Source organism: Octopus bimaculoides, chromosome 8, assembly GCF_001194135.2.
Source record: "Octopus bimaculoides isolate UCB-OBI-ISO-001 chromosome 8, ASM119413v2, whole genome shotgun sequence".
NCBI classification, from domain to species: domain Eukaryota; kingdom Metazoa; phylum Mollusca; class Cephalopoda; order Octopoda; family Octopodidae; genus Octopus; species Octopus bimaculoides.
This window is the reverse complement of record NC_068988.1, coordinates 96076607-96101073: the sequence shown is the minus strand read 5'-3', so window position 1 is coordinate 96101073 and position 24467 is coordinate 96076607. Positions and strand designations below refer to the sequence as shown.

At 35.8% G+C, this 24467-nt stretch overlaps 1 protein-coding gene across 5 annotated transcripts in view; it reads right to left on the bottom strand.

The window, feature by feature from the left end:
• Positions 1 to 550: 550 nt before the first annotated feature.
• LOC106868269 (dystrophin) overlaps positions 551 to 24467 on the bottom strand; it is a 111884-nt gene continuing 87967 nt past the window's right edge. For 2 of the 5 annotated variants that reach the window (XM_052970288.1, XM_052970289.1), the window contains exons 8-17: positions 24151 to 24228; positions 21909 to 22020; positions 20303 to 20357; positions 19886 to 19997; positions 19113 to 19252; positions 18448 to 18643; positions 18044 to 18135; positions 17425 to 17602; positions 15459 to 16026; positions 14235 to 14407 (exon numbers count right to left, since the gene is read on the bottom strand). In XM_052970288.1, coding sequence (XP_052826248.1) covers positions 14268 to 14407; positions 15459 to 16026; positions 17425 to 17602; positions 18044 to 18135; positions 18448 to 18643; positions 19113 to 19252; positions 19886 to 19997; positions 20303 to 20357; positions 21909 to 22020; positions 24151 to 24228 — 1671 coding nt within the window. In that variant the 3' untranslated portion in view covers positions 14235 to 14267. Of the gene's footprint in view, positions 10121 to 12230; positions 12298 to 14233; positions 14408 to 15458; positions 16027 to 17424; positions 17603 to 18043; positions 18136 to 18447; positions 18644 to 19112; positions 19253 to 19885; positions 19998 to 20302; positions 20358 to 21908; positions 22021 to 24150; positions 24229 to 24467 lie in introns of those variants that run through there. The other 3 variants (XM_014913465.2, XM_014913458.2, XM_052970287.1) reach the window with 3 other exon arrangements.

Below are 24467 nucleotides of genomic sequence, written 5' to 3'. Positions count from 1 at the left end.
CCTGTGACTATAATGCTGTTGATCCACTTAATCCCAACTGACCATATTCTTTAAGTCATTATACACACAGAGGGGTGAACAACAGTTGCTTAATGTGAGTGGACTGTTCCTTTCATTTCTCTTCTTTAAGTGATTCAGTAGTCGAAGGATCTGTGGGAGATGCTCACTTCATTGGAAGCCCTCTTTTTATTGATTCCTGCTTGAGCCACAACCACCTGTGTGTGTCATCATTATCGAGAGCAGATGATCTGCAGTATAAGATCTGGTAACTAATGCACAAAAATCTTTGTGTAACCCAAATGGGAAGAATATAAGGGAAAAGAAATTATATATTTAAGATTTAATTACCAGCAAGGAATAATGTATGCAGGTGAGGATGTCTTGGAGTTGTTTGTGGCATAACTTAATGTTTTTTTTTTTAATCGAAGAAATCAGGATGAAATTTTTACATTTATTTCCAGTCGTTAGAACAATTTGTTGAAGATGAATGTTTTACTGTTTAAAAAAAGGAAATATTGAATGAAAATGAAAAGAAATACAACAAAAGGCATTTAGTTGTCAATGTTATAGAGAAATAGTTTTTATTCAGAAAATAATAATGATGATATTTAACATAGGCAGATGGAGTGTTGATTTAATTGATCTTTATTGGAACTTAAATCAACAGCCACCAGGACGAACAGTAAAGTCGCCTCATGGAGGAATTGAAGATAGAATATAAAGAGATAAAGCTAAACACCTCAAGGCATTTAAGCTGTCTTTCTCCAATTTCTATCATCCTTCTGCTCTAATAATGGTAATAAAAGCGTGATGAAGATTCTTTAATAAGCTATCAATAGTAAAATGGCTACAAATACAAAAACAGCTTTGAGCTGGCTAATGATACAATGGATGAAGCCATAAAATGCAATTAACAGGGCAAAGAAAAAAAAACTACACAATATCAGATTAACATAAAAATGTTTTAAAATATTTTTCTATAACAAATTGTTTAAAAAAGAAGCAATATAATCAAACCGATTTGTAGTCATCTATATACAAATGTTAAATATACAAAAGAAGTCATATATATATACAAGTGTGTGTGGGTGGAGGAGAGGGGGGGATATTTCTCTGTTGTAAAAATATAGTATCTATGACATTGTTTGAATGCCATTATTTACCTTTTTAATTAAATCATCAGAATTGAAACAAAAACATCCAAATAAATAGTTGTCTACAGAGAATGGTTGTGGTTAGCTAACTGTTAGTAAATTCCTCAATTTTAAATCTTGTTGACTTAGCATTCCATTGATATTGATAAAATAAGCAGCAGTAATATGAAAGTAAGTGAAGTTGATCAAAGAGAGGAGTAAGAAATAAAATACCTGGCCAACAAACAGACAGGTATCTTGGTAGAAGTAAAAATAAAACCAAGGTTATATAAATGGCACATTAAATTTGCTAAAAATGCACATATCTGCCTAATTTTTACACTTTCTTCTTCAAGAATCAAAACAGATTAAACTAAAAAGCTTTTACATTTCTAACAAGTTACCTTTCACGAAATAATTATCAATGTTTTTTCTTTTTTAAAGATCATCAAAGAAAGTAAGAATCCACTGATTGTATCTGTAAAAGGTGCTTATTTAAATAATGGTAGTAAGCCGAGATGATTCCTCAATTATTTTATAGACAAGTGACTTCTCAAAAAGATGCACAAGGAAAGTTGTGCTGATTGCTTTTTTGGCCAATTTGAGTGAGTTCATAGAGTGGTGACAAGATAGCTGGGTCTTGGATGTGAATATTCCATTTTTGGTGTCTTCAATTAAATGGATTCCAAGAGAGAAACAGTCCTGGTATTTGACTGAGCATTATAATGATGTAAGATAAAGACGACCTTGGTGGGATTTGAACTCAGTGTCATTGGATAGAGTTAAACATAGATAAGGAAGCCCTCATCAATTCTTCAGTGTTTGTACTTCTTATTTAAAGCTAAATGAAGTGAATCTGTGAGAAATGTTTTGGGCCACAGCATCAACAATGAGAACCAAACTCTCGAGGCAGTCGGCTCTTGTCATTTTTACTGGGCTCCCTTGGTAACTCCAACCCTCTATGTTGTTGGAGACAAACATTAATCTCAGCATTCTTAGACTGACACTGTGAACTCCCTTGCTAGCAAAACTCCTTCCTTTACATTTCAGAGAAACATCTACAAAGTTGTGCTCTCTGAACAAACCCAACAGTTAACGGAAAGGGTTCAATTCCAATTGCCTGCAGATGTGAAGGGAGCTTGAAGCAGTAACCCTGAATAAATATTTACACATGATGGAGGGGGAGGCTCTAGTCCCGGGTAGAACAGAACTCACTCGTCTAATACTGCTGTTGAGTCAATAAAATAATACACCCAGCCTACATTGCAAAGTGATTGGTGATAAAAAGACCCCCCCCCCTTCCCTCCCCCAGCCTGTTTAATCCATGCCAGCATGGAAAAACTTGATACATGAAAAGACGATGATGATATAGCACCAAATAAATGAATGAAGACAGTTTAAAGCTTCAGCTCTGATTCTTGGAGTCACCAAAAAAATGCAACATTAAGGTCAGTTGGATTAAAAATTAAATACGAGATTATTTCACTGTTTCTGTTGGTTAATTTAATACCACATCAAATCAAACAAGGCCTTCTGCTTTGTAATTAAAGAAGGTTAAAGTTTGTTATCACACACACATGCAGTTTCCTCTTTTACATTTTTTAGAGAAAATTAAATCAGACCCACCAAAATATTTTACAAGAAATTATTGTTATTAAAGTCTAAAACTTTCGCTCAAATCCGAGGCATGCATTGTTGGTCTATTCCTGGGTCCACCCGGGTGACCCGTTTGCAGTTCCCTCACAAACCAGATCCCCTGTGATGAGCAACACGGCCAAATAGCCAGAGCTGATGCTCCTGCATCTGTACAAGTAACAGAACGCATCCCAGTAGCATTGGTTGGATCTGAAATCCAACCAATGGTGGTAACCCATAATCTTTGTGTATTCTCAACTAAAGTCACTTCTATCAAAATGAAAAATCCACATACTTCCTCCTCTCCATCCAATAACTTCTGTATTATATTCAGAATTTAACCATGCCCCCCCCCCCCATAAATTCTATAATTACTGTTTGTGTTTCAAGTTAATGACAAAGAAAACTAAATTCTCTTCATTTTTGTCTCTATATCATCTCCTTCATGTAATTCCTGCCACAATTCTAAATTCAATTCTTTTAAAACAAATCAATTTAGCCAATCTCTAAATCTAAATTCCAAAACCTGTTGTCAATGGGGTTTGGGAAAGTTTTTGTCTGTAGAATAGCATCCAATCAGCTGTAAAGACAGACCACTGAACTTGAGCTAACATATATATTACACACAATGACTGAGGACAGAGTGTACTCAATACCTTACTTCTGCTTTGACTCCCCCCATATAATGCTGCTTATGTTTATCAATCTGATGGGAGTGCTATTTGAACTAACAACTCTATCCCAACAATGAAGATTTTTGTCTACCACTAAAAGAAACTTCCTCTTGAGTGGAAGTCACTAATGTTGGTGCAGAGATTCTGGACGGTTTTCCTAACATTTTACACTTTTATTCCAATGCCATTGCTATTGCTATTTTTAATCTACAGTTATCTGAAATACCTGATTAATTTTTACTATAAAAGAGAATATTAGTATTTAAAATAAAAATTTTAAAAATGGTTAATAAAAAAGAAAAAAAACAAATGTTAAACTTTAGAAAATTTCACCTTTCAGAAAGCTAAACGCAATGGCAATAGTTTGGTTTCTAAATTGACTTAGAAACAATCCTGGTCCCCTCACTTGGGGAAATCCACTGCAAAGTGTAGGCTGACTTGGGGTGTCTTAATTATGAATGGATACAGAGAATTATATAGGAGAGGGGTGGGGCATTCAGTGAAATAAGGGAGCTGTAGAGGGACATTCGGCTTGGGTGTTGTAGGAATGGATACAGGGAACTAATTTAAGGAGGAGGGACAACACTGACTTCATTAACCTCAAGAAATAGGGATTCATTGTTTTGTTAATCAGAAGAACATTAATTATTATTATGACGATAAAATGTTAATCTTGTTCTTTTAGAAATTATTTCAGTGAAAACTTATTTTTCTTAATCAGAGTATGACAGATTAATGATAATAAAGAATACAAAACTGATTTATAATAATTCTAGGAGAGATCTATGGTTAAAAAGATGTAAAACACATTCAATAATTGTTTAGTTGTAAATTAAGTCAACTTTTCAGAGTTGAGAAGGTCACAACTTCTGGTACAATGGACATGTGTGGTTAGAGTTGAACTTAGCCAAAAAGCTATTGAAACACTTGTCCATTAGACAGTGCTCCTACCTACGGTGCCGAGTTGCTTGTATCCTGTTATACCTATTTACATCTCTATGTAACATGTGAATTGCTGGCCTCTTGGTTAGTTGTAATGGCAAAAGCCAAATAGTGTTGTTATTACTTTAAAAAGAAATAATGAGGGCAAAACATATAAATTGATACAAACTCATTCTTGGTTAATAAAAAGCAGCAATAAATCCAGTTGGTTCCGTTGCAAAGAGAAACGAAATTTGGACCTTTTCATGTCATGGTAATATTTAAAAAAAAGAGAGAGAGAGAGAAAGGCACAATGATGTAAGATATTAAATGAGAATTGGTCCCTTCGTTAGATAGTGATTTCCTCTCATCAATCAGTCTTCGTTCTGAAGTCAGACAAAAATAAAACTATTTTCTGGTTTACAGAAATTGCATGACAAAGTCAAATTTTAATGTTTATCAACAGCTATTGACTGTGTGTAAAATGAAGGCCAATAAATTTCTATCGACGTATATAGGCACCGTGTGAACAATGGCAAATTCTAAGACAGTACTTGGCTGACAAAGGAAAACAGTGAGAGAGAGAATGACTTAATTCTAAAGTAATTTCTAAATCTACATAAAAGAAAATTATGTTAATTTTTCCAAGTCATTAGTGAATAAATTAATATAACAGAAGAAACAATAAATAAAGATATAAAAATTAAATTTCAGAGCAAACAATATTTCTTTTTCTTTTGCAGAAAAATAGTCAGAACGATTCTCCAGTCTTGGATTGATGAGGAAATTGCTCAGGAGATAAAGTTAACGAGTTTTAGTGATTTAGGTTAGTCTCAAGGAATGAAAAGTTACAAAAATGTATCAATACTTTCTGAATTGGCCCCACATTTCAATAAACTGCAAAGTTTGGATATGGTAAACCATGTCTGCTGTTGAAATATCAGATAAAATATAAAACTCAGGTGAGATATCAGCAATGTTAAAACTTATGGCAAGAGTTAACGAGCAACAAATTAGATCTTTCTTAATTAAGCAAGAAACAAGAATTATAATGGAGATATGAAGTGCCATTTTTAGTTCTCTCACCAGAACTGTGAAATTTGGTATTTTCTGAAGTAACTGGTAATATAGAAGGTAAAGTTTGTCATTGATTAACAGTTGTTAATTAGGGAGCTCAATTAAAGTGAGAAAAACAATGATTAACAGGTTAAACACGACATAAAAAGCAGCAATCGCAGTTATTTGTGGTGGAAATAAGTGGGAGCATCATAGACTTACTGGGTGTTAAGTCAATGAGATATTTGGATGTGAAAGGTTTGAACCTTCACAGATAAGAATTGAAAATGTAGTTATGGTCTCTTCAATGATTCAAGTTTAATGGTTTCTTATTTCTTTATTGCCCACAAGGGGTTAGAGGGGACAAACAAGGGGATCAAGTCAATTACATCGACCCCAGTGCGTAACTGATAGTTATTTAATTGACCCCGAAAGGATGAAAAGCAAAGTCGACCTCGGCGGAATTTGAACTCAGAACATAAAGACAGATGAAATACCACTAAGCATTTCGCCTGGAGTGCTAACGCTTCTGCCCGCTTGCTGCCTCGCGAGTTTAATGGTTTCTGTTAGAAAGAGGATTGACAGAAATGAAATTGTCCATTCTATATTGTTTAGAGTGGCACTGTGATGGATGTTGCAAGTTGAAGATCTTCCTGCTGGCTAATGTTTTTAATTAGTGCAGAATCCAGTGGACTGTGACAATTGTCTGGACACCACACAACGTTACACAATAATATCAAACAAATGTATGAGACCCCCACTTATTTCACAAATTGAATAAAATAAAAGCATTCACATTTAAGAGCAAACCAGTTCAACGAAATGATGTTTTACAAATGATCATAAAAGGGGGAGGAAAAAAAAAACAACAGCAACACATTTGACATTCACAACCATTTTTAACAAGATCCCCCACCTGGGTTGCTTGGCCGGCTAGAAATAGCAGCCAGGCCTCTCTCGAATCACTACTTACTGTCATTAAAAATAGTACACGTTAGACAATAATGTAGTCCTGGATATACTATTTGCACAAAAGACAGGATGGTCATAGCTGAAACACCTTTGATCATAGGCTTATTTAACCATTGCTGACCAAGGGCTAAATAACAATTTCAAACACCCCTGGACTATTTATTGTAATCACGAGGATTGAAACTAAACCCTGCTTGCTTTGGAGTTTGTAAATCAGTGGTAACAACTTGGATACATTTAACCATTTAGAATATTTGTCAATAGATTAACCTTAAGACACATTTATAGAGTCTGGCAGAGAAAGATGAAGGTTTTTAAGAGGACGGGGTCACATACTTGAGGATGCTGAGCAACACACAGGCAGGATGATATTTCAGTTGCTGTGATGCAGTGGAATGTGCACCATTGTGATTTTGTGATGAAGGTGGGGGTTTTTTTTTTTTTTAAGTGGTTACTTAAACACAACGAAAATTCTGTTTGTGTTTTTGATGTAGGATCTCATGGAAAAACGGTCAGTTGAAATTTGATATCATTATGAGGAGAAAAGTTTAGGTTGACCATGTCAGCATTGTAAAGGAAACCCTTATTGCCTGACCATGAGGAATAGCAAGGCCATTAAATGGGCCGTAATAGTTCTGCAGCAAAGCATGGCACTGTTAAGTCTTTCAGAATGTTGTGTGAAATTTATTGCACATTCATTAAAATGTTTGTCCTTATAAGAATATGTTTGTTGCAAGAAATAAAATGGTAAGATTGGGAAAACCAGAAAAAGTTTGTGGGAGACATGTCTGCAAAGTGGGCAGTAGATGGCAAGCGTTGACAAAGTACATTTCAATGTCTGGTTATAGAAAAAGGCAAAACTTCTGCCGAGTCAAACAACAATCCACAACTTTGTGAGAATTGCTTGACTGTTAATATGAAGTGTGTGGTGTTGCATAGTAAACTTTCATGTGGTAATTCCATGTTTTTTTTTTAAAGAAGAGAACATGCAGAGTAACACAACATACTGAGAGAGGGGTGAGTCAACAAAAACAAAGTGACCACCCACACAGCTTCCATGTACATTATTACAGGAATGTTGTCAGTGCAATGAGGGGCCATGGCTGGCTTAACTGCCTAATCTTTTGGTTTGCGATTATTTCATTTGCAGCTATTTCTAGAAGACGATGTCCATCAATAAACTGTTCACACCTGATGAACTGAAAGCTGCTATTTCCAAAGCAATAACTCAGAACATGGCTTGATGCAAAATGCAGAAGCTCTGGCTTAGGCCACAAGCATGTGTGCGAAACAAAGGAAAGCATTTGAATGACATTTTCAAAACGAAATAAAGTTCTGTCTTAAAATGGACAAACAAGTTCTGTACATTTAGACAATACGTGTTGTTAACTTTCTATATTCGAGAACATTGTATTTATTTAAAAACCATCATGTTTCTTTGTTAGACTCTGTCTAATGAAATCAAGTCAACCTAACAGCCATTTCATAGTCACTCAACCTGCTAAATAAAATAGCCAACTTTCTCACCAAATACATGCTAAAATCTTGAAAAAGAAAAGGACAGAGATAATGTAGATGTGCAAAACCTGAGAGAAGGATGAGATGGATATAACTGGAATAGCTTTCATGAGAGTCCTGTTGAATCAGAGTTGACTGGAGTCAAAACAACAATACAAATTATAATAAGGAAATTTTCCTTTATTCACTTTTAAAGTGAATCTCAAAATAACTTTTTGTCTTCCAGCCACAAATAAGAACAAATGGTTGTAGCCTGGTTTATTGGGCCTCATATGGAAACAAATAGACTGGAATGATATTTGAATACAAAAGGCATTTTGATTGATAACTTTGCAAATATAAATTTGGAACTTTAAAAACCTAACCAGACTACTTGACGAAAACAAACCCAGTGGATTCTGAAAATAGAAAAAGAAAAAGGGCCAACAAAAGGGTTTGATTTGTTTGTCTGACAGCACAAACATCACATCAGAAAATGTAGATATTGATTATAGATCTTGTGGTCAAGTCTTATTGGATGCCAGTGAAGAGGCCATCATCCTGTATTTAAAGGGCCGTTAGTTTTACAGAACTTAGACCTTTCTAAGTTATAAACAAAGAGGAGATAAGAACTAACAATTGAAAGCAAGTGAAACACTCATGAAATATACAGTGCTCCCTCATTTTGTTTATAGTAGGAACTGAAGTTCCTTGTAATTGTTTATAGATGGTGTAGGCCACCTGTACTTGTCACAAATTCTTAAACTTCTAACTACTATCTCTACTGAGACATTAATTTGACCAGCCTTGACTTGACATTAGTCTACAAAAGTCCTATAACCTATTTAGTTATGAAGACAGCCCAAAAGTAAGCCACCTTTGTGGAAGTCATTCCTTGTTTGGCTGGACTCACAGCAGGATTTATCTCAATACTGTTTTAGCTAAAAAGAAGCACTTGTTAATTTGACAGAGCTCTTTACAACCTGTTATTAATTGTGATACCTATTCACAGTCAGGTGGACTTTGCTGTCTGAGAGTTAAATCTCTCTCTTAATCCTGAAAGAATATAAACTGTCAGCCTCCCAATTATTTGGTAATCCATTGACTTGGACCATCTCTAATCTACCAATATCTAATCTGCTGATGCACATATAAATGAATGACCTGTTAATCCAAACATATGCGAAAAGATTCCTTTCAGAAAATTATGTACAAAATGGTTCTTAAAATGTGTCTGAAAGATACAAAAGAAATAAAACAATACTGTAATGAAATGTTTATAATTGAAATTGTTGAGATTTTGATGTGAATTTACAAAATGTTTATGTATCTGAGATGTGTCTAAAAGACAGACTTCTTCGATGCACATTCTCTCTTACTGAAAGCTGACAATGGAAACACTTAAATCTCTTTCACAGAGATGCCAAAGGAAGGGCATTAACTAGTCATGTGACCACATCGACAACAAATAATCTAAATTTATTGGTTGATTGTCTAACCAGATAAAAAACAATAACAAAAAAACCATTTTATGAATATAATTCACTGAACAATCAACCTTAGATTGGAAAAGAGAGATTTTGTGTTGAAATGAAACTTTCAGGCTACAATTTGTTTTTAAATACATGTGAACAGCTATTATCCACTGATTTACCTGAATTAAGGTGACTTACTATGTTAAAATTAAGGGTTTCAGGGCTGTTTGTTAAATAATCTTTTTCTTTTGAGTGTACAATTGGTGTTTAATAAAAACTTGAATGTACAATAATTATAAGATGCACTTATCAACTGGCACAAGGCTAGCAATTTTTGAGGGGAGGGGCAAGTCAAGTACACCAACCCCAATACTTAACTGGTACTTTTTTTTCATAGAATCTGAAGGGATGACAAGCAGAGTTGACCTCAGTGGGATTTAAAACGCCACTAAGAATTTTGTCTGATGTGCAAACGATTTTGCCACCTTCTTTACAATAATGAGAACATAGCAGACAACACAGAATAATTGGAACTAATTCAATCATAAACAAACCCATTTAGAAAACAAAGTATTAAAAAAAATTCCAACAGCTTCAGTGATTTCCTCTGCTTCATCTGCATCCAACAATGGAAGTTTTTATATTGCTGCCTGAGGTGGTGCAACACGGTTCATTAAATTGGTCATAGCTGTGTTTACTCCATCAACAGTTTGAAATAGGTCTTCATTTGTTCTTGTAAATTCTGACATTGAACAAGCTGCAATATTGAAGAAGAAAAAAAGAAAAAGAAAAAGAAAATCTCAATGATACATTAACTCAAGCAAATAAAGTTGAAAAATTGAGTAATCTATCATAATTAAAATTAATTTTATTTTCTTAAAAAGTTACAATCAGTGAGTTTATTTATGTTATGAAGAGAGGCCAACAGTAATACAATTTTTTTAACAATTCTTACAAATACCCAAATTTACAAAACTTGGAACAGAATGAAAAAAAAAAAAAAGCCATAAAATTTTTAGAAAATATAACAAATCATAATGATAAGGAAATCACCTGACACAATATAGGATGCGAAACTACATCAGCTGGGATAAACACTCCTATCAGTAACTAATGAGGAATCAATAACACAAGAATGGTTCAAAGGATTTCTTACAGACAGAAAGGCAGTTGAGTGGTGCAATGGAAGTGTAGCAAATGGTTTCTGGGGTTTAGTTTGATTTCTTTGTGTTCTCAGCTGAAAGCCTCCTTCCTTTCCATTTATCTCCAAGCTTCACAAAAGGAGTATCAGCTGGACACAGGAATCCATTCCAATGGCAGGGCCGCCTGACTGGCTCCCTGTGCTGGTGGCACGCAAAAAGCACCATTCGTGAGTGGGTCGATGCCAGTGCCACCTGACTGGCCCCCATGCCAGTGGCACGCAAAAGCACCCACTACACTCTCGGAGTGGTTGGCATTAGGAAGGGCGTCCAGCTGTAGAAACCTTGCCAGATCAGATTGGAGATTGGTACAGTCTTTTGACTTACCACTCGTCAGTCAAACCGTCCAACCCATGCCAGCATGGAAAGCAGACGTTAAACGATGATAATTAATGTTAAATTAAATAACCAGAAGCAATTAGTTCCTGTGCAAAGGACGAGGTTCTCTTACAAGGAAATGACATTTTCCAGAAATTCAATAAGGTTTAAGGAAGAAATAAAAGACAGAAAACAACAAAAGGATTTCTAGGTTTTGCTCTTGTTTTGGTTCCTCTTGGCTGCCAATTAGTTCAGAGAAATAGAACTTTGATTGCACAACAATGAATCAGACTTTATAATATTCAATCTTTGATATATTTTAATAAAAATCAAATTATATTATTAAACATTGTTTCTGGTAAAATATTGTCTTTTTGCTTTTAAATAAATTTGAAAACTAAAGTTAAAATCAATAATTGACTTTATTAGGAGAAAGGGATGAAGCCATAATCTTTTTTTCAAGATCACCAAAACTAGTAAAAGGAAACCTAAATCTTAAACTGGCCGATGGATGAAGTCTATAGCAAAAATGAACCTTCCAAATTCCAAATTCGGTTCACAAGGTTTTGTTGTTGAATTGAGGCTATGGTTAAAGATAACACAATGGAACTGAATCCAAAACGATGTAATTATAAACCAAATATCTTAACTGTAAAACCATGGTTAAGATGTCTGCTTTGCAATTTCAAGATTTGGACTTGAAAGAGGACAAAACTGAATTTTGAGGAACAGAAATCTTCACCTTTTGAAGGTTTTTATTTCAAACTTGTTTGTTGTCTTTGTTTAGTTTCTGGTCACATAAAATATGACCACAAGGTGTTCTAGCTGTGATGCTAGGACTACATTATCCAAAATGTCTTTTCTTCTTTAAGATGGTGAAGTGGGATTTGAAGGATGGAGTGATCAGATATAAGCTTTCTCATCCGGTTGTTCTCTGGTAGGTTTTATCAGTTGCATTAAAAAAAAATACAAGCAAATATTATTGCTAAGAATGTGTTACAAGCAAATCCAAAGTATTAGTTTCCATTAATTAAGTGTTAATGGTAATTCATGTTCTTTATCCCAATTGAGCAAATCTATGACTAACACCTGTAATCTTTATCTACATTGTCAAGTGTGTCCCTTATTTTCATGGTAGCATTGTGTGTGACAGCACAAGAGGGCCCCCTCCATTGGCTAATTCATTGTTGGCAGAGTAATCTTCCCCTTGAAATAATTCATAGATGCAAAGAACATTACTTCAATTAGTATTTGGTGGCACAAGGCAAAGGCAGTTAACTTCTAGGTTAAGTTGCACTCTACAAAGCCTAATACATTTCGTGGACAACTAAAACAACCTGCATCACAAACCTTTTTCAATATGGTGCTAGTTACAAGTCTATTCGAAAGACAGATTTAAGATAAGGACTCATTTCATCTGAAAGAATTAACCAGAGAAGGAAAGATAAAGTCATACATATTTATTTAGGAGTATATTATGTATGTGTTATCTGAATGTTTATACCCACACATACACACAAGCACCGCTCACACACACACACACACTAATAAGCTCTACTGTTTATGTCATTGAGTATTTTGTTTCAAAATCCAAATATAAATCTTAAGTCTTATACAAAGACTCCTTTCATCACAAAACTAAGTTCGTTGTTCCCCACGAACACTAGAAACTCTTTCTTTCCGAACTCTCCAAAGCGTACAGAAGCCTGCCTGAAGCAGTTTACAATCTCCTCATCCAGTGTAGAGACATTGAAGATAATGCTGCCTGTAAACTGAGAGGATGTGGTTTGTTGTTGCTCTCGTACTTAGAAAGTGAAGAAGAGAGACGATGCCATTGGCAGAAGACCCCAGTTTTCTGGATGGTTCTGTCAGGCTTATTCACTTATAAACTTTAACAGCTGCTGCAATGATGACTCGTAGAAGTGTCTGGAGTATGAGCTACAAGATCACACTCAACAAACAGTTGTTAAACGATCTCTCCATTAACAACAACTCAAGCATTACAAATATGGGTGGCCATCCAGACTTTGAGAACACCCAACAGGAATCAATACATCCACAAAGATTGCTCTCTGCATTTCTCAGGAATTTAGTGCTGAGTAATGAAGAACATGTCAGCTGTACTTCGATGTCTTCTGATACAGATTAAAAGAGTTTTGGGATTAGGACTTTAGAGTCAAGACCTTTCCTAACAGAAAGCAGGAGTCTGATAGAATGATAGTATGTCTTTATTGCAGCAGAAATATTAACCATGTCATGCCTGTCAGCATAATTCGGAAATTCTAAAGATTTCACAATCCACCATTTATTTTTCAGATAGTTATGAGATACACACATGATAATAGTGATGACGATGATGATGGTGGCCGTGGACCTTATGTGTCACTTATTACACACGTATATGGTAATGTTTTTAAAACAAGTAATTAAAATTAATCAACCTTTTGAGTTTTTCGTTCATCCATAAGTCATCACCATTTATAAAAAGATGAGATTATGTGACATTCATGCATTTCCAACAACATTATAGTAGCAAAAGTGAAGTGGAAAAGTCAACCACACAAAGAGATTAATACTTTTCTTCAGTGAATTACAAAAGAAGCAGTGTTGAGTGGTGGAAGCTACTGAAATAACAAGACTACAACATGGACGTAATTACTCGTTAAAGCAATTTGTATGCGTGTGTGCACACATGAAATACTTTCCAATGAAACAAATACATTTTTTTAAATATAAAGTCTACCACTACAGTGCTCCATAAAATTAATATCAGATTACTATAAAAATGAACTGACCAGGTACATACATACATAGTTCTGCCTGATTGGTTCCCCATGCTGGTGGCACATACAAAGCACCATTCAAGCGTAGTCGATGCCAGTACTGCCTGACTGGCGCTCGTGCCAATGACACATAAAAAGCACCCACTACACTCTCGGGGTGGTTGGCATTAGGAAGGGCATCCAGCTGTAGAAACTTTGCCAGATCGGATTGGAGCCTGGTGCAGCCTCCTGGCTTGCCAGCCCCCAGTCAAACCGTCCTACCCATGCCAGCATGGAAAGTGGACGTCAAACGATGATGATTGCTTGTACTGGACGCAGAACTATGCTTCCATCAGCTGTATATGTGTATAAACTTATACATCCAAGTAATAAACAGACAAACAAGAAGAATATCAATGAGGAAAAGTAAAGTTTATAGAGTAAAGATTCGCATAAAAAAGCTGTTGTCATAAACTTTCTTAAAGAGCAATTTTTTGGTTGCAGAACCTTACATTCAAAATTATTTCATTTGAATAAATAGATAGAAAAAAAAAGCTAACAAAACAGCAGAAGCCATTTATAATATATATCTCGCAATACAAATAAATATTTTTGTGTAAAGTATCTAATGTGCATGTGCGCGCATGAGTGTGTGTGTGTAAATGAGTGCACGTGCAGGTGATGTCATCTTACTTGAATATGAAAAGTCTTTTTCAGCCGAAAAATATGAACAAGAACTAGAAGATATGGAGTCACCATCTTTGTCTACAAAGTAACACATTTTGATACAGAAATAAAAGAGATTCAAGGCTACAGCTCCAGCTGGACACAGGTTCGAAGCAGAAGGAACAAAATACGTACACACTTTGCCATTTGATGAAGAGAAAAAAATGATGTACCAACTGATTGGATTGCAAGAAGAAGAAGAGGAGGAGGAGGAAGAGGAATAATAATAATAATAATGATAAAAATAATAATTGCATGGATGCAGTCCCAGGCAGTGGCTCTCATGGCTTCACATCTTAACTGCTTGGAAGTATTATCCTGAACATTGATTTGTCTTGGTATAAAAGATGGGCTACAGCAAATATTCTGCTCTACACCACAGATTTGCTTGTCAGTTGTTTGACCATAACCAGCTGAGCATGTCCCTTGGTGGCTGATGATACGTGCAGCAGTAGTTGGGGAGCATCATAGCCATGTATTGAAAGGAATTCTTTGGGGTTTGAATAATTCACCTCTGGAAACATGGCCGTTTCACTCAACAGAAAAACCAATGACGAGGAGTCTTACATTAAAGTAAAATCATGGCTTACTTCCCTTTTACTGATGAACAGTTACCTCCCTTATCTAAATCAGGTACAGACAAATGCTGCACAAGATTTTTTCAATAATAGGGTTTTAAAAATTTATTATTTCTGTAGTGAAACCGTTTGGGTGGTCATTCAGCGATTCCTTCAACTTGAATATAGATTATTTAAAAGGGAGATATTCAACAAGTCTAGGAAATGTGAAGTTTTTTTTTTTGGCACCAAAGGTTTCTCTTTCTGTAAAATCTACCTTTTGCATGAAGAAGTAAAGCTTCCATAGTCAACAGAAGCAGGACCTTAAATCCCCAATCCATCTATTTGTTCTAGAGTTTTCACTCCATCTACTTTCTCTGCACTCATTAATTCGACCAGGTAACATACGACATTTGGCATCACAGATCAAAACAGACCGTCTGGCATTATTCTCTACAACACATGGAACCCTGGATAGATATTTGATCAGGGGGTTTCAATTAACTTCTGTTTACACACACACACACACTTACCTGAGTAAGAATGATTCTGTGGAAATGCTCTCAATTTTTTCACCAATTTGTCCATTTCCTCCTCTGCCTCACTTGGAGAAATAATTGAGGAACATGGTGAAGAAACATCAAACTTATGAGTTGAGTCAATGGTGGACTGGTCAAAATTAATGTCTATTTCAGGTACGCTGGTCATGTTGGAATAAGGTGGTGGTTCTTTAAGAAGTGCAGGATGCTCTGACCCATTCTGTAAAGTGAAGCCACCTTGTGAAGAATGGTCATTTTGGAACTGGTAATTATTGGAGGTTTGAAAACCATTCTGAATTGGAAATACATTTTGAGGATTAGTTTGTTGAAGGAAACCATTTGGTAGTTTATAACCATTTTGGGTTTGCAGGCCATTATATGACTTGTAACCATTTGTAAATGGAGTTATTGTCTGTGGTTTAAAACCATTCTGTGGAATATGGAATCCATTAGCAAGATTATAACCATTCTTTAAGTGGTAACCATTTTTTAAAGGTGAATTATTATGGTTAGTTCCATTTGCTAGCACTGGATTTTGGTATTTTTCAGTTGCTGCATTATTCTACAAGGAAACAGAGAAGATTCATTTTACATTTACAAACACAGTTTATTGAAAATGTACAAAAATGCACACAAAACAACTTTTGTCTCTGAAAGAAATCCTCGATGGTGATGGGAGCATCAATTAACACAAATTGTAAAAATGAAAAATCAGTATCATGTTAATTTTATCTATTATTGCTATTAACTCCAGTTTGTCATATTTTATAGTAATCTGGAATTCTGTAATTTTAACAATGCCAAATGTTTTAATTGTTCTTCATATTTTTCAGTAGACAAAAATGTCAGCCAAGAAAGAGAACAGTATTTACATAGCAAAGGAATTTCATTCAATTGTACAATTAATGGAGCAAATAATGACGGAAATCAAGAACATAATTAACAATTCTAATTAACGAACTCCAAGCACACTAATCTTTAACTATTCAAACTAAGCAGGATTTACATTAATCCCAACCAAATAATCCCTGCCTTACAGCTGAAGGAAACTGAAAAAAAGTTATAGACATTGCTCTTTTTTGCTCAAATTAATGAAACTATAAAAGTGTTGTAGTTTGCTTGAAGTATTGTAACATTGAAGAAAGGGATTAATGGAACCTGTATAAATGGACATTTCCCAGATTGTTTCTGAAATATAAGGATTTTGTGAAATTTGTGCATTGTCAGAAGCTTTCTATTTTCTCTTTTTTTTCTCCTTTAATGAAAATATATTCCAATTTCAATTCTGCCTGACAGGTTTTCAAATATAAGAACTATGCAAATGTTACCTTAATTAACGAACAACTTGTCCAACTGCTACACCTCAGTTTCTGGCTCCGTCATTTCATACCATTCCCAGTCTATCACACACTCTCACTCATTTCTCATTTCCTATACCAGAACCCCACCTCTACCAACTTGCATTATCACAACCATTTCAAATTATATTTGATTCTACAGGGGTTGAACAAAATAATGGAAACACCTAGCATCATAATTTTGAAATATCTATAAAACCGTCAAAAGCTTGTTTAATTTTATGTTTTTTTGATTTATTATTAGAGTTGCTTAATATGTTTTGCTAAAATTGCTGTTTCTTTTCAGATATCAGATATCTTATCTGGCCACCACAGTCCCCAGATCTCAATACTATTGAACATTTATGGTGCATTTTAGAAAAACAAGTAAGAAATCGATATCCTCCACTACAAGAATTGGAGACTGTTTCAGATGAAGAATGGACAAAAATTCCTTTGGAAACAATTCAAACTTTGTACAAGTCCATACCTTGTAGAATTCAAGCTATAATTACTGCCAAAGGCGGTCCTACTCCACATTAAAATAAATTTGTTTGAAATTTTAAGGCGTTTCCATTATTTCATCCAACCCCTGTAATTTTTTTTTTTTTTTTTTTTTTTACCTTCAGCATGACATGAACTCGATTCAGCTGTTTATTCAGCCTTAGATTATGGTCGTCCACAACTTCCTTTTTAGCTTCAACCAATTCTTTCTCCATTTCAATGTCTTCACCATATGATAAGCTGCTACAGCTATCTGTTCCATTATCTCGAATTTCAGCCAACTGCCGATATAGATTTCTGAAAGGACAATAAATTAAGCAGGTTTCAATATACACATGAGAGAAAATACATAGCCACAAACTACTCCAAGATATTTAATCAGTTGTGACAAGAAACGGTGACTTGTTCGGCAAGCCAAGTGAGACCATAACCATGGCCTATGCCAGTGGTGTGAAACCAGCCCATTTAAGAGTACCCTTCAATCATTGGGCAATAAACTATGCTTGCAAAGACCTGTTGAGGCAAGTGAAATCGCTGTCGTGGCCGACGACAGTACTGCCTGATTGGGTGTTGCAAGAATGTGCATGAAATACATGCAACAGATCCATTGATGGATACATCAATGCCCTTGTTACAATTCTACTCAAGTCTAATGAAGTAAAGAGATGTATATAATAATTATTTGGTTGCAGAATCAAACCAATTAACACAATTTGCAAAAAAATGGGCAACATTTACCGGTTTTCAGACTCCAAATCTCGAATAATCTTCTGGAGTTCCTGTACTTGTTGCAAAGCTACTGTTTCTGTTGGAGATGGTGTACGGTTTTCCTATAAAAAGTAAAGATTTAGAATTATTCTGCATAATAAGCAGTGTAACAAGCATTTTATGAAAATGTAATCAATGATTACATTGAACCAACAGGAATTTTAATGAACAAGAGCACAATTTCTTAATAATCTTATAATTAATCTAAGTCAATGACAACAATTTCTGCTTCAGATAATAATAATAATAATAATAATAATAATAATAACAACAACATCAATTATCAAACTTTCCTGATTGAACAATAAATTACCATTTATTTATTGTTGTGAATGTATATCAAGAGAGAGAGACATGGAAGTGTTGCTTCTTACCTTATTATGGACACTGACTGCTACCGTCAAATTATCAGTTTGTAAAGACTTTGAACACATTTGCTTTGCTCTGGTTGGATGTTCCATTTCACAAAGCCTGGCTGGAGCACTGGAAGCACTATCAGATGCATGACTTGTGGTAAGCCGAGAAACCTGTTCTTCGTACATTGTCGACCTCCGAGTTGATGCAGTGGACCTGTAATGTGAAATCTCGAGAATTTAAGAACAACGAAGTCATGAAGAGAGGCAATGAATCTGGATCAGATGAAACAGATCTGAGAGATGATTAAAGTAACGGAGAATCTTTGTCAGTTAAAAGAATGAGATAAACTCAATGGAGCAGTTTATTCTGTTCCAACATAAAACCACAGTTATTTTTAGTTGGGTCTGGAGGAAGAGGTTGTGTCCATGTTCTCCAAGACTGGTCAGCATGATAGTGGTTGGTGCACTAACTTGGAGGAGGACACAAAGGTGGTTCCCAATTGCCACTTTCTGGGTGGGTTACAACAGATCATCTTGTGTGTGTGTGTGTGTGTGTGAGAGAGAGGGGGGGTTTAAACACACAATTCCATTTTTAACGTAAATGAATACAAAATGCCAGAAATGTATTATCTTCCTGGCTAACCTACACAACATGCAGTTTCAAAGAAAATCATGGCACTTACATTGTGTCACTGCCGCCTCCAATACTGCTGTTGCAATTATCCACAGGTAGGTACTTCACTCGACGTTTGTACCTGTGTTTTTTACTCAAGTTGTTTCTCACAGTAATTAGGAATGCTTTCATATCTTGTTTGGTGCTGGCCTGTAAAAGGAACATTTGGCATTAATGAAACAAATTAGTGCTAAACACAAAACACTTCTTGGTATTCTTTCTGCAATAATTACGACATCACTGTCAACCATTCCTGTTAATCTTGCTACATCTCATACACCAGCCATTATTTAGTTATTTAATACGATTCCTGTCACAGATATATCACTCAAAACTTCAGTATCAAATGGGATCAAATCCAAAATAACGTTTGTTCGTTTGTTTGTGTGTGCATGTGTGTGTGTATATATTCTGATCGAATCTTCCATGTGTCAACAAGTACCCCCTTGTGACAATGTAAACCTTCATTTAATCAAGACATCCTTGGCCTGAAAAGTGTCTTTCCACGAAATAAAGTGTCAATGCCTTAGAAATGAGTTAGAAATGACGGATTTGTGGATTAAATTATTTGTGGATTAATGACCATCACTTCATTGCTCAGCAGGAACTGAAACAAATATCACAAATTTAGTAATAAACTTTGCCACCAATTCCATGGATTCTCAGAGGCAGTAAATGAATCACAACAAAAACAGTAATTTAAAAAATACAGTAACAACAACAACAATTTATTCAGTCAATAATAATAATAATAATAATAATAATAATAATAATAATACTCACAACAGCACAAAATTCCTTCAGAGGATGCTTGAGTTTGTGTTTGCCTTTGGTTTTACCGTTGAAGAAACATTGTTGACATATATCGAATTTGAAACACTTAAGGCACCGATAGCTGCAATAATGAAATGGTAAAAGTACAAAGACATGAATTAAGAGAGGATGGACAAGACATGGGATTTTTAACAGCTCAGTCCACCTAGCTGTAAGGTGATATAGAAATAAGCAATGGCTGCTTATTTACTGTGCAGCCACTGAGCCATTAGTTGGCTTGCATTTAAATAAATTGACATTTTTAAAAAAAAAGATAAGATGACCAAGATAGATTGATGTCTTCTCTTTAAAGGAGACTAATCTGTTTTAAGGAGGAGGAGGGGGAGCGGGGCTATTTTAAAATGAAGAATATAAGAGATTACTTACCGGAATCCAATGATTGGGAAATCTTTGCAGATGCTACATTTGACTTCATGTTTAACTGAAATAATACAGAAAGATGTCTCAACTCACTGGTTTTGTAAAACTGACATGGCACATATAAATGAAGAAGCAAAAAAAAAAAAACAAATTTCTAAACACCAAGATTGATGGAGAAAACTTTAGCCACAAGTTGACAGGGTAATAATATAATATATAAAAAAAAATGAACACAGCAATATATATATACATATATATACATATATATACATATATACATGTATAACTTTGATAGGTTTCGGCCAGTACAGGCCCAGTCCATGTCTAACTCAATAGCGCCACCTGGTGATGTCTTTTAGTCCTATATGGGGCACCATGGTCCACTCTAACAAAGAGTTATTAGTGTTGGAGACATATCCGGGTGTAGGAGGTTGGTCCGGGATTTTTTGAAGAAATTTGTCCAGTGAACTTTTGAATTTTATGGGATCCGTTTCCGTTTTGACGTGTTTTGGTATGGTATTAAAGAGAGCTGGACTGGTTGAGGTAAAGTAATTGTGACGTAATGTTGTTATGTGTCCTGAGTTTGTTTTTTGTAGTGGACGGATTGTACGGGGGCCAAGTCTTGGATGGATTTTAAAATTGATGCCAACATCATTTGTGCAATATTGATGGAATATTTTCCACATCATACAAATGTTGTAGTGCTCCCGGCAGCGTTGGAGAGAGCAGAGATTGAGTTTTTTAAGTCGCCCCTAATAATCAATGCCTCTCATGTTGTCTATCTTTCTTGTTATTGACCTCTGGAGTGCTTCCACTTTCATAATGAGTTGCTTCGTATGGGGGGGGGGCAGTATTCAAGGTAGGGTCGGGCAAAGTAGAGTAGAGAAGGATGATGGTGTGGGCATCTCTAGACCGGAAAATTCTCAGAATCCAGGAGCACATCTTGCGAGCCAAGTCAACCTTGCTGTTTACGTGGGAACTCCAGCTTAGATTGTTATCAACAATTACTCCAAGATCTCTGGCGTTGTTGGATGACACTAGGGAGTTGCCCGAGGGAAGAGCATATGGTAATTTCAGAGTTTCCTCCTTCCCAAAGTGGATCAAATCAAACTTATCTTCATTTAAAAGCAAATTGTTTTTCTCCGCCCACTGGACAATAGCAAACAGATCCAACTGAAAGCATGTTTGGTCTCCCATACCGTTCATGGCTTTCTGGAGTTTGGAATCATCTGCAAAGATTTTCAATGTAGAATGTTTGATGAAATCTATGATATCGTTGATGTAAATAATGAAGAGGAGTGGGTCCAACAGAGTACCTTGTGGGACACCACTACTGACTTTGGCTGAGCTGGATCGTATTCCCTAAAACACAATATGTTGGTTTCTGTTCGTCAGGAAACACTTTATCCACTGCAGCAGCTTTCCACGGACTCCAATGTTGGACAATTTCTTCAGCAGGATTTTGTAGTCGACTCAATGTAAAGATGGGACCCAAATGCCACAAAGCACTTTGTCCCATGTGCTAACAATTCTGCCAGTTTGCTGCCGTATGTCTGGTAAACATTAAAAAAAAAAAAAGGCTAAGAGAAATGGTGACAGATAGAAATCTTACCAGATTCTGTAGTGACAATTCTGTGAAGGGTTGGCAACCAGACCAATGTTTGGGGTTCTTTGTAAAGCCAGGCATAGAACATGTCTTCAGAAATACCATATTTACAATCACTCTGAATAATAACAACAATATTGGTTTCGGATTGAGGCACGCAAAGACTGTAATCTAGAGGGGAGGGGATTAGCCAATACTATTGCCCCTAGTACATGAGTGGTACCTATCCCTCCACCCTTAATGGATAAAAGCAAAGTTAACAGCAGCAGAATTTGAACTAAGAATACAAAGAACCAGAACAAATACCACATAGCTTTTTCATGACCATCTGCCAATCCATTGTCTAATAATGGTGGTGGTGGTCGTGGTGATTTCTTTTATTGGCCAGAAAGGCCCAAGATGCTGGGAGAGTACAAAGGCTAAATACAAACAAGAAACAGGAGGATTTACACTGAGTAAAAAAAAGGTGAGATCAATGATAACAATAAAGACAAATTAATAAATACATAATAAGAATAAGATGAGGAGGCAAGAACATTAAGTCAATTTAAGGCACCCAAATTTCCTTTGCACAGCAAAGCTAAGTGCCGTCCCCCAGTTTTTGCTGCTAAATTACAATGCAAAGTTATTGTCGGCCCAATTAGTCATAGTTTTGCCACTCCTACCTACCTTTCATAAAATTTAATGAGAGGTAGAACATCTCTCTCTCTGACTTTACCTTCTACACAAAGAAGTTGGCCTTAACCGGAGAAGGAAAGCTGTTCTCAAAACTTTCAAACATGCCTAGCACCTAACTTCTTTCTTAATGACACACAAAACAGAAGAAGAAAAGCTATTTGTCTTTGATGACCAGATGACCTGCGCCACATGATAAAAGCTGTTTGACATAAACCTACAAGGGAAAGGCAAAGGGGCCAATACAGCATGGCACCAATGATGTCGCAACTCATTTCTACAGCTGAGTGAACTGGAGTAACGTGAAATAAAGTGTCTTGCTCAAGAACACAACATCCAGCACAGTTGGAGAATCAAACTCACTACCTCATGCTTGTGAGCCTGACACTCTAACCACTGAGCTATGTGCTTTCACATGCCTCAGTGGGTCTTTTTTTTTTGATTATTATTATATTGGAATGAAAAAAGGATGAAGATGGGAGCCGACTGCCATTTCTCTGCTGCTGTTGATGAGGTCATGCTTATTGCAACTGAAGCAGAAGACAATGACAACAAAATAGTCAAGATGGGAGCCACCAAATAAGGGTCTTGAAAAGGGTTGTATTTATTTATTTATTTTAAACTGGATGGAGAGAATTGTATAAACATGAGAATGAGAGAACGATTCAGTGACAACAGCAGTGGGCTGGAAGCCAGAGGGAAGAAATGCAAGGGGCAGGTTAAAATGGTTTGAAAGGAAGAGAAAAGAAAAAGAGGTGCAGCAAAGGGAATGGTAGAGGGAAGAGAAGAATGTTAGTAGGGAGGAGGAAGTTCAACTGACGGAAAAAAACCCCCAAAAAGTCACAAGAAGGAAAAAGGCAAAGAGTAAGGGTGTAAAGAGAAACATACAAATTCACACTCGATGTATTGATGTAGGTGTATAAACGAGCATCAAAGATTTCAAAACAGGGAAGGAAATAAAAAAAATGTGAAGCCATCCTTTACAGCTGCACCTTATTTCTTTCCTTGCAAACCATCCTCTTCCTTGCCAGAATTGTAATTATATACCTTGGTACATGTGTGGACATACACATTCATAGATGTATTCACATATGTGGAGGTGCAATGGCCCAGTGGTTAGGGCAGTGGACTCACGGTCGTAGGATCGTAGTTTCGATTCCCAGACTGGGCGTTGTGAGTGTTTCTTGAGTGGAAACACCTAAAAGCTCCACGAGGCTCTGGCAGGGGGATGGTGGCGAACCCTGCTGTACTCTTTCACCACAACTTTCTTTCACTCTTTCTTCCTGTTTCTGTTGTACCTGTAATTCAAAGGGGCCAGCCTTGTCACACTGAATCTCCCCGAGAACCACGTTAAAGGTACACACGTCTGTGGAGTGCTCAGCCACTTGCACGTTAATTTCTCAAGCAGGCTGTTCCGTTGATCGGATCAACTGGAACGCTCGTCGTTGTAACCGACAGAGTGCCGTAGTAATTCACATATGCTTGATATATGCATTTGTAAATAACAGGACATAAAAGAATAATAAAACTGAATTCAATGATAAATTATAAAAAAACATGAAAGCATCTTTACCATTTGAAGACAACTTTCTAAAGCAGGAGTCGAGTTTAAACCGCCATATGCAATTCCTTCATGAATTAAATCAGGAATCTATAAGACAGATTTTAATAAAGAAATGGATTGGAATTAATTTACCATCATTAACGACGAAAAAATAGGATTTTGATATTTTTTTAAAGATTTATAAACAATTATAGAAATTTACAAGGAATCTTAGAAGATTCCAAGCTTATTTCTGAATAGAAATACTGCTAAATAATATGAAATGTTGAGAGGTCAGATGATTATGATGATACTGATGACAATGGTGATTATGATGATGATGATGA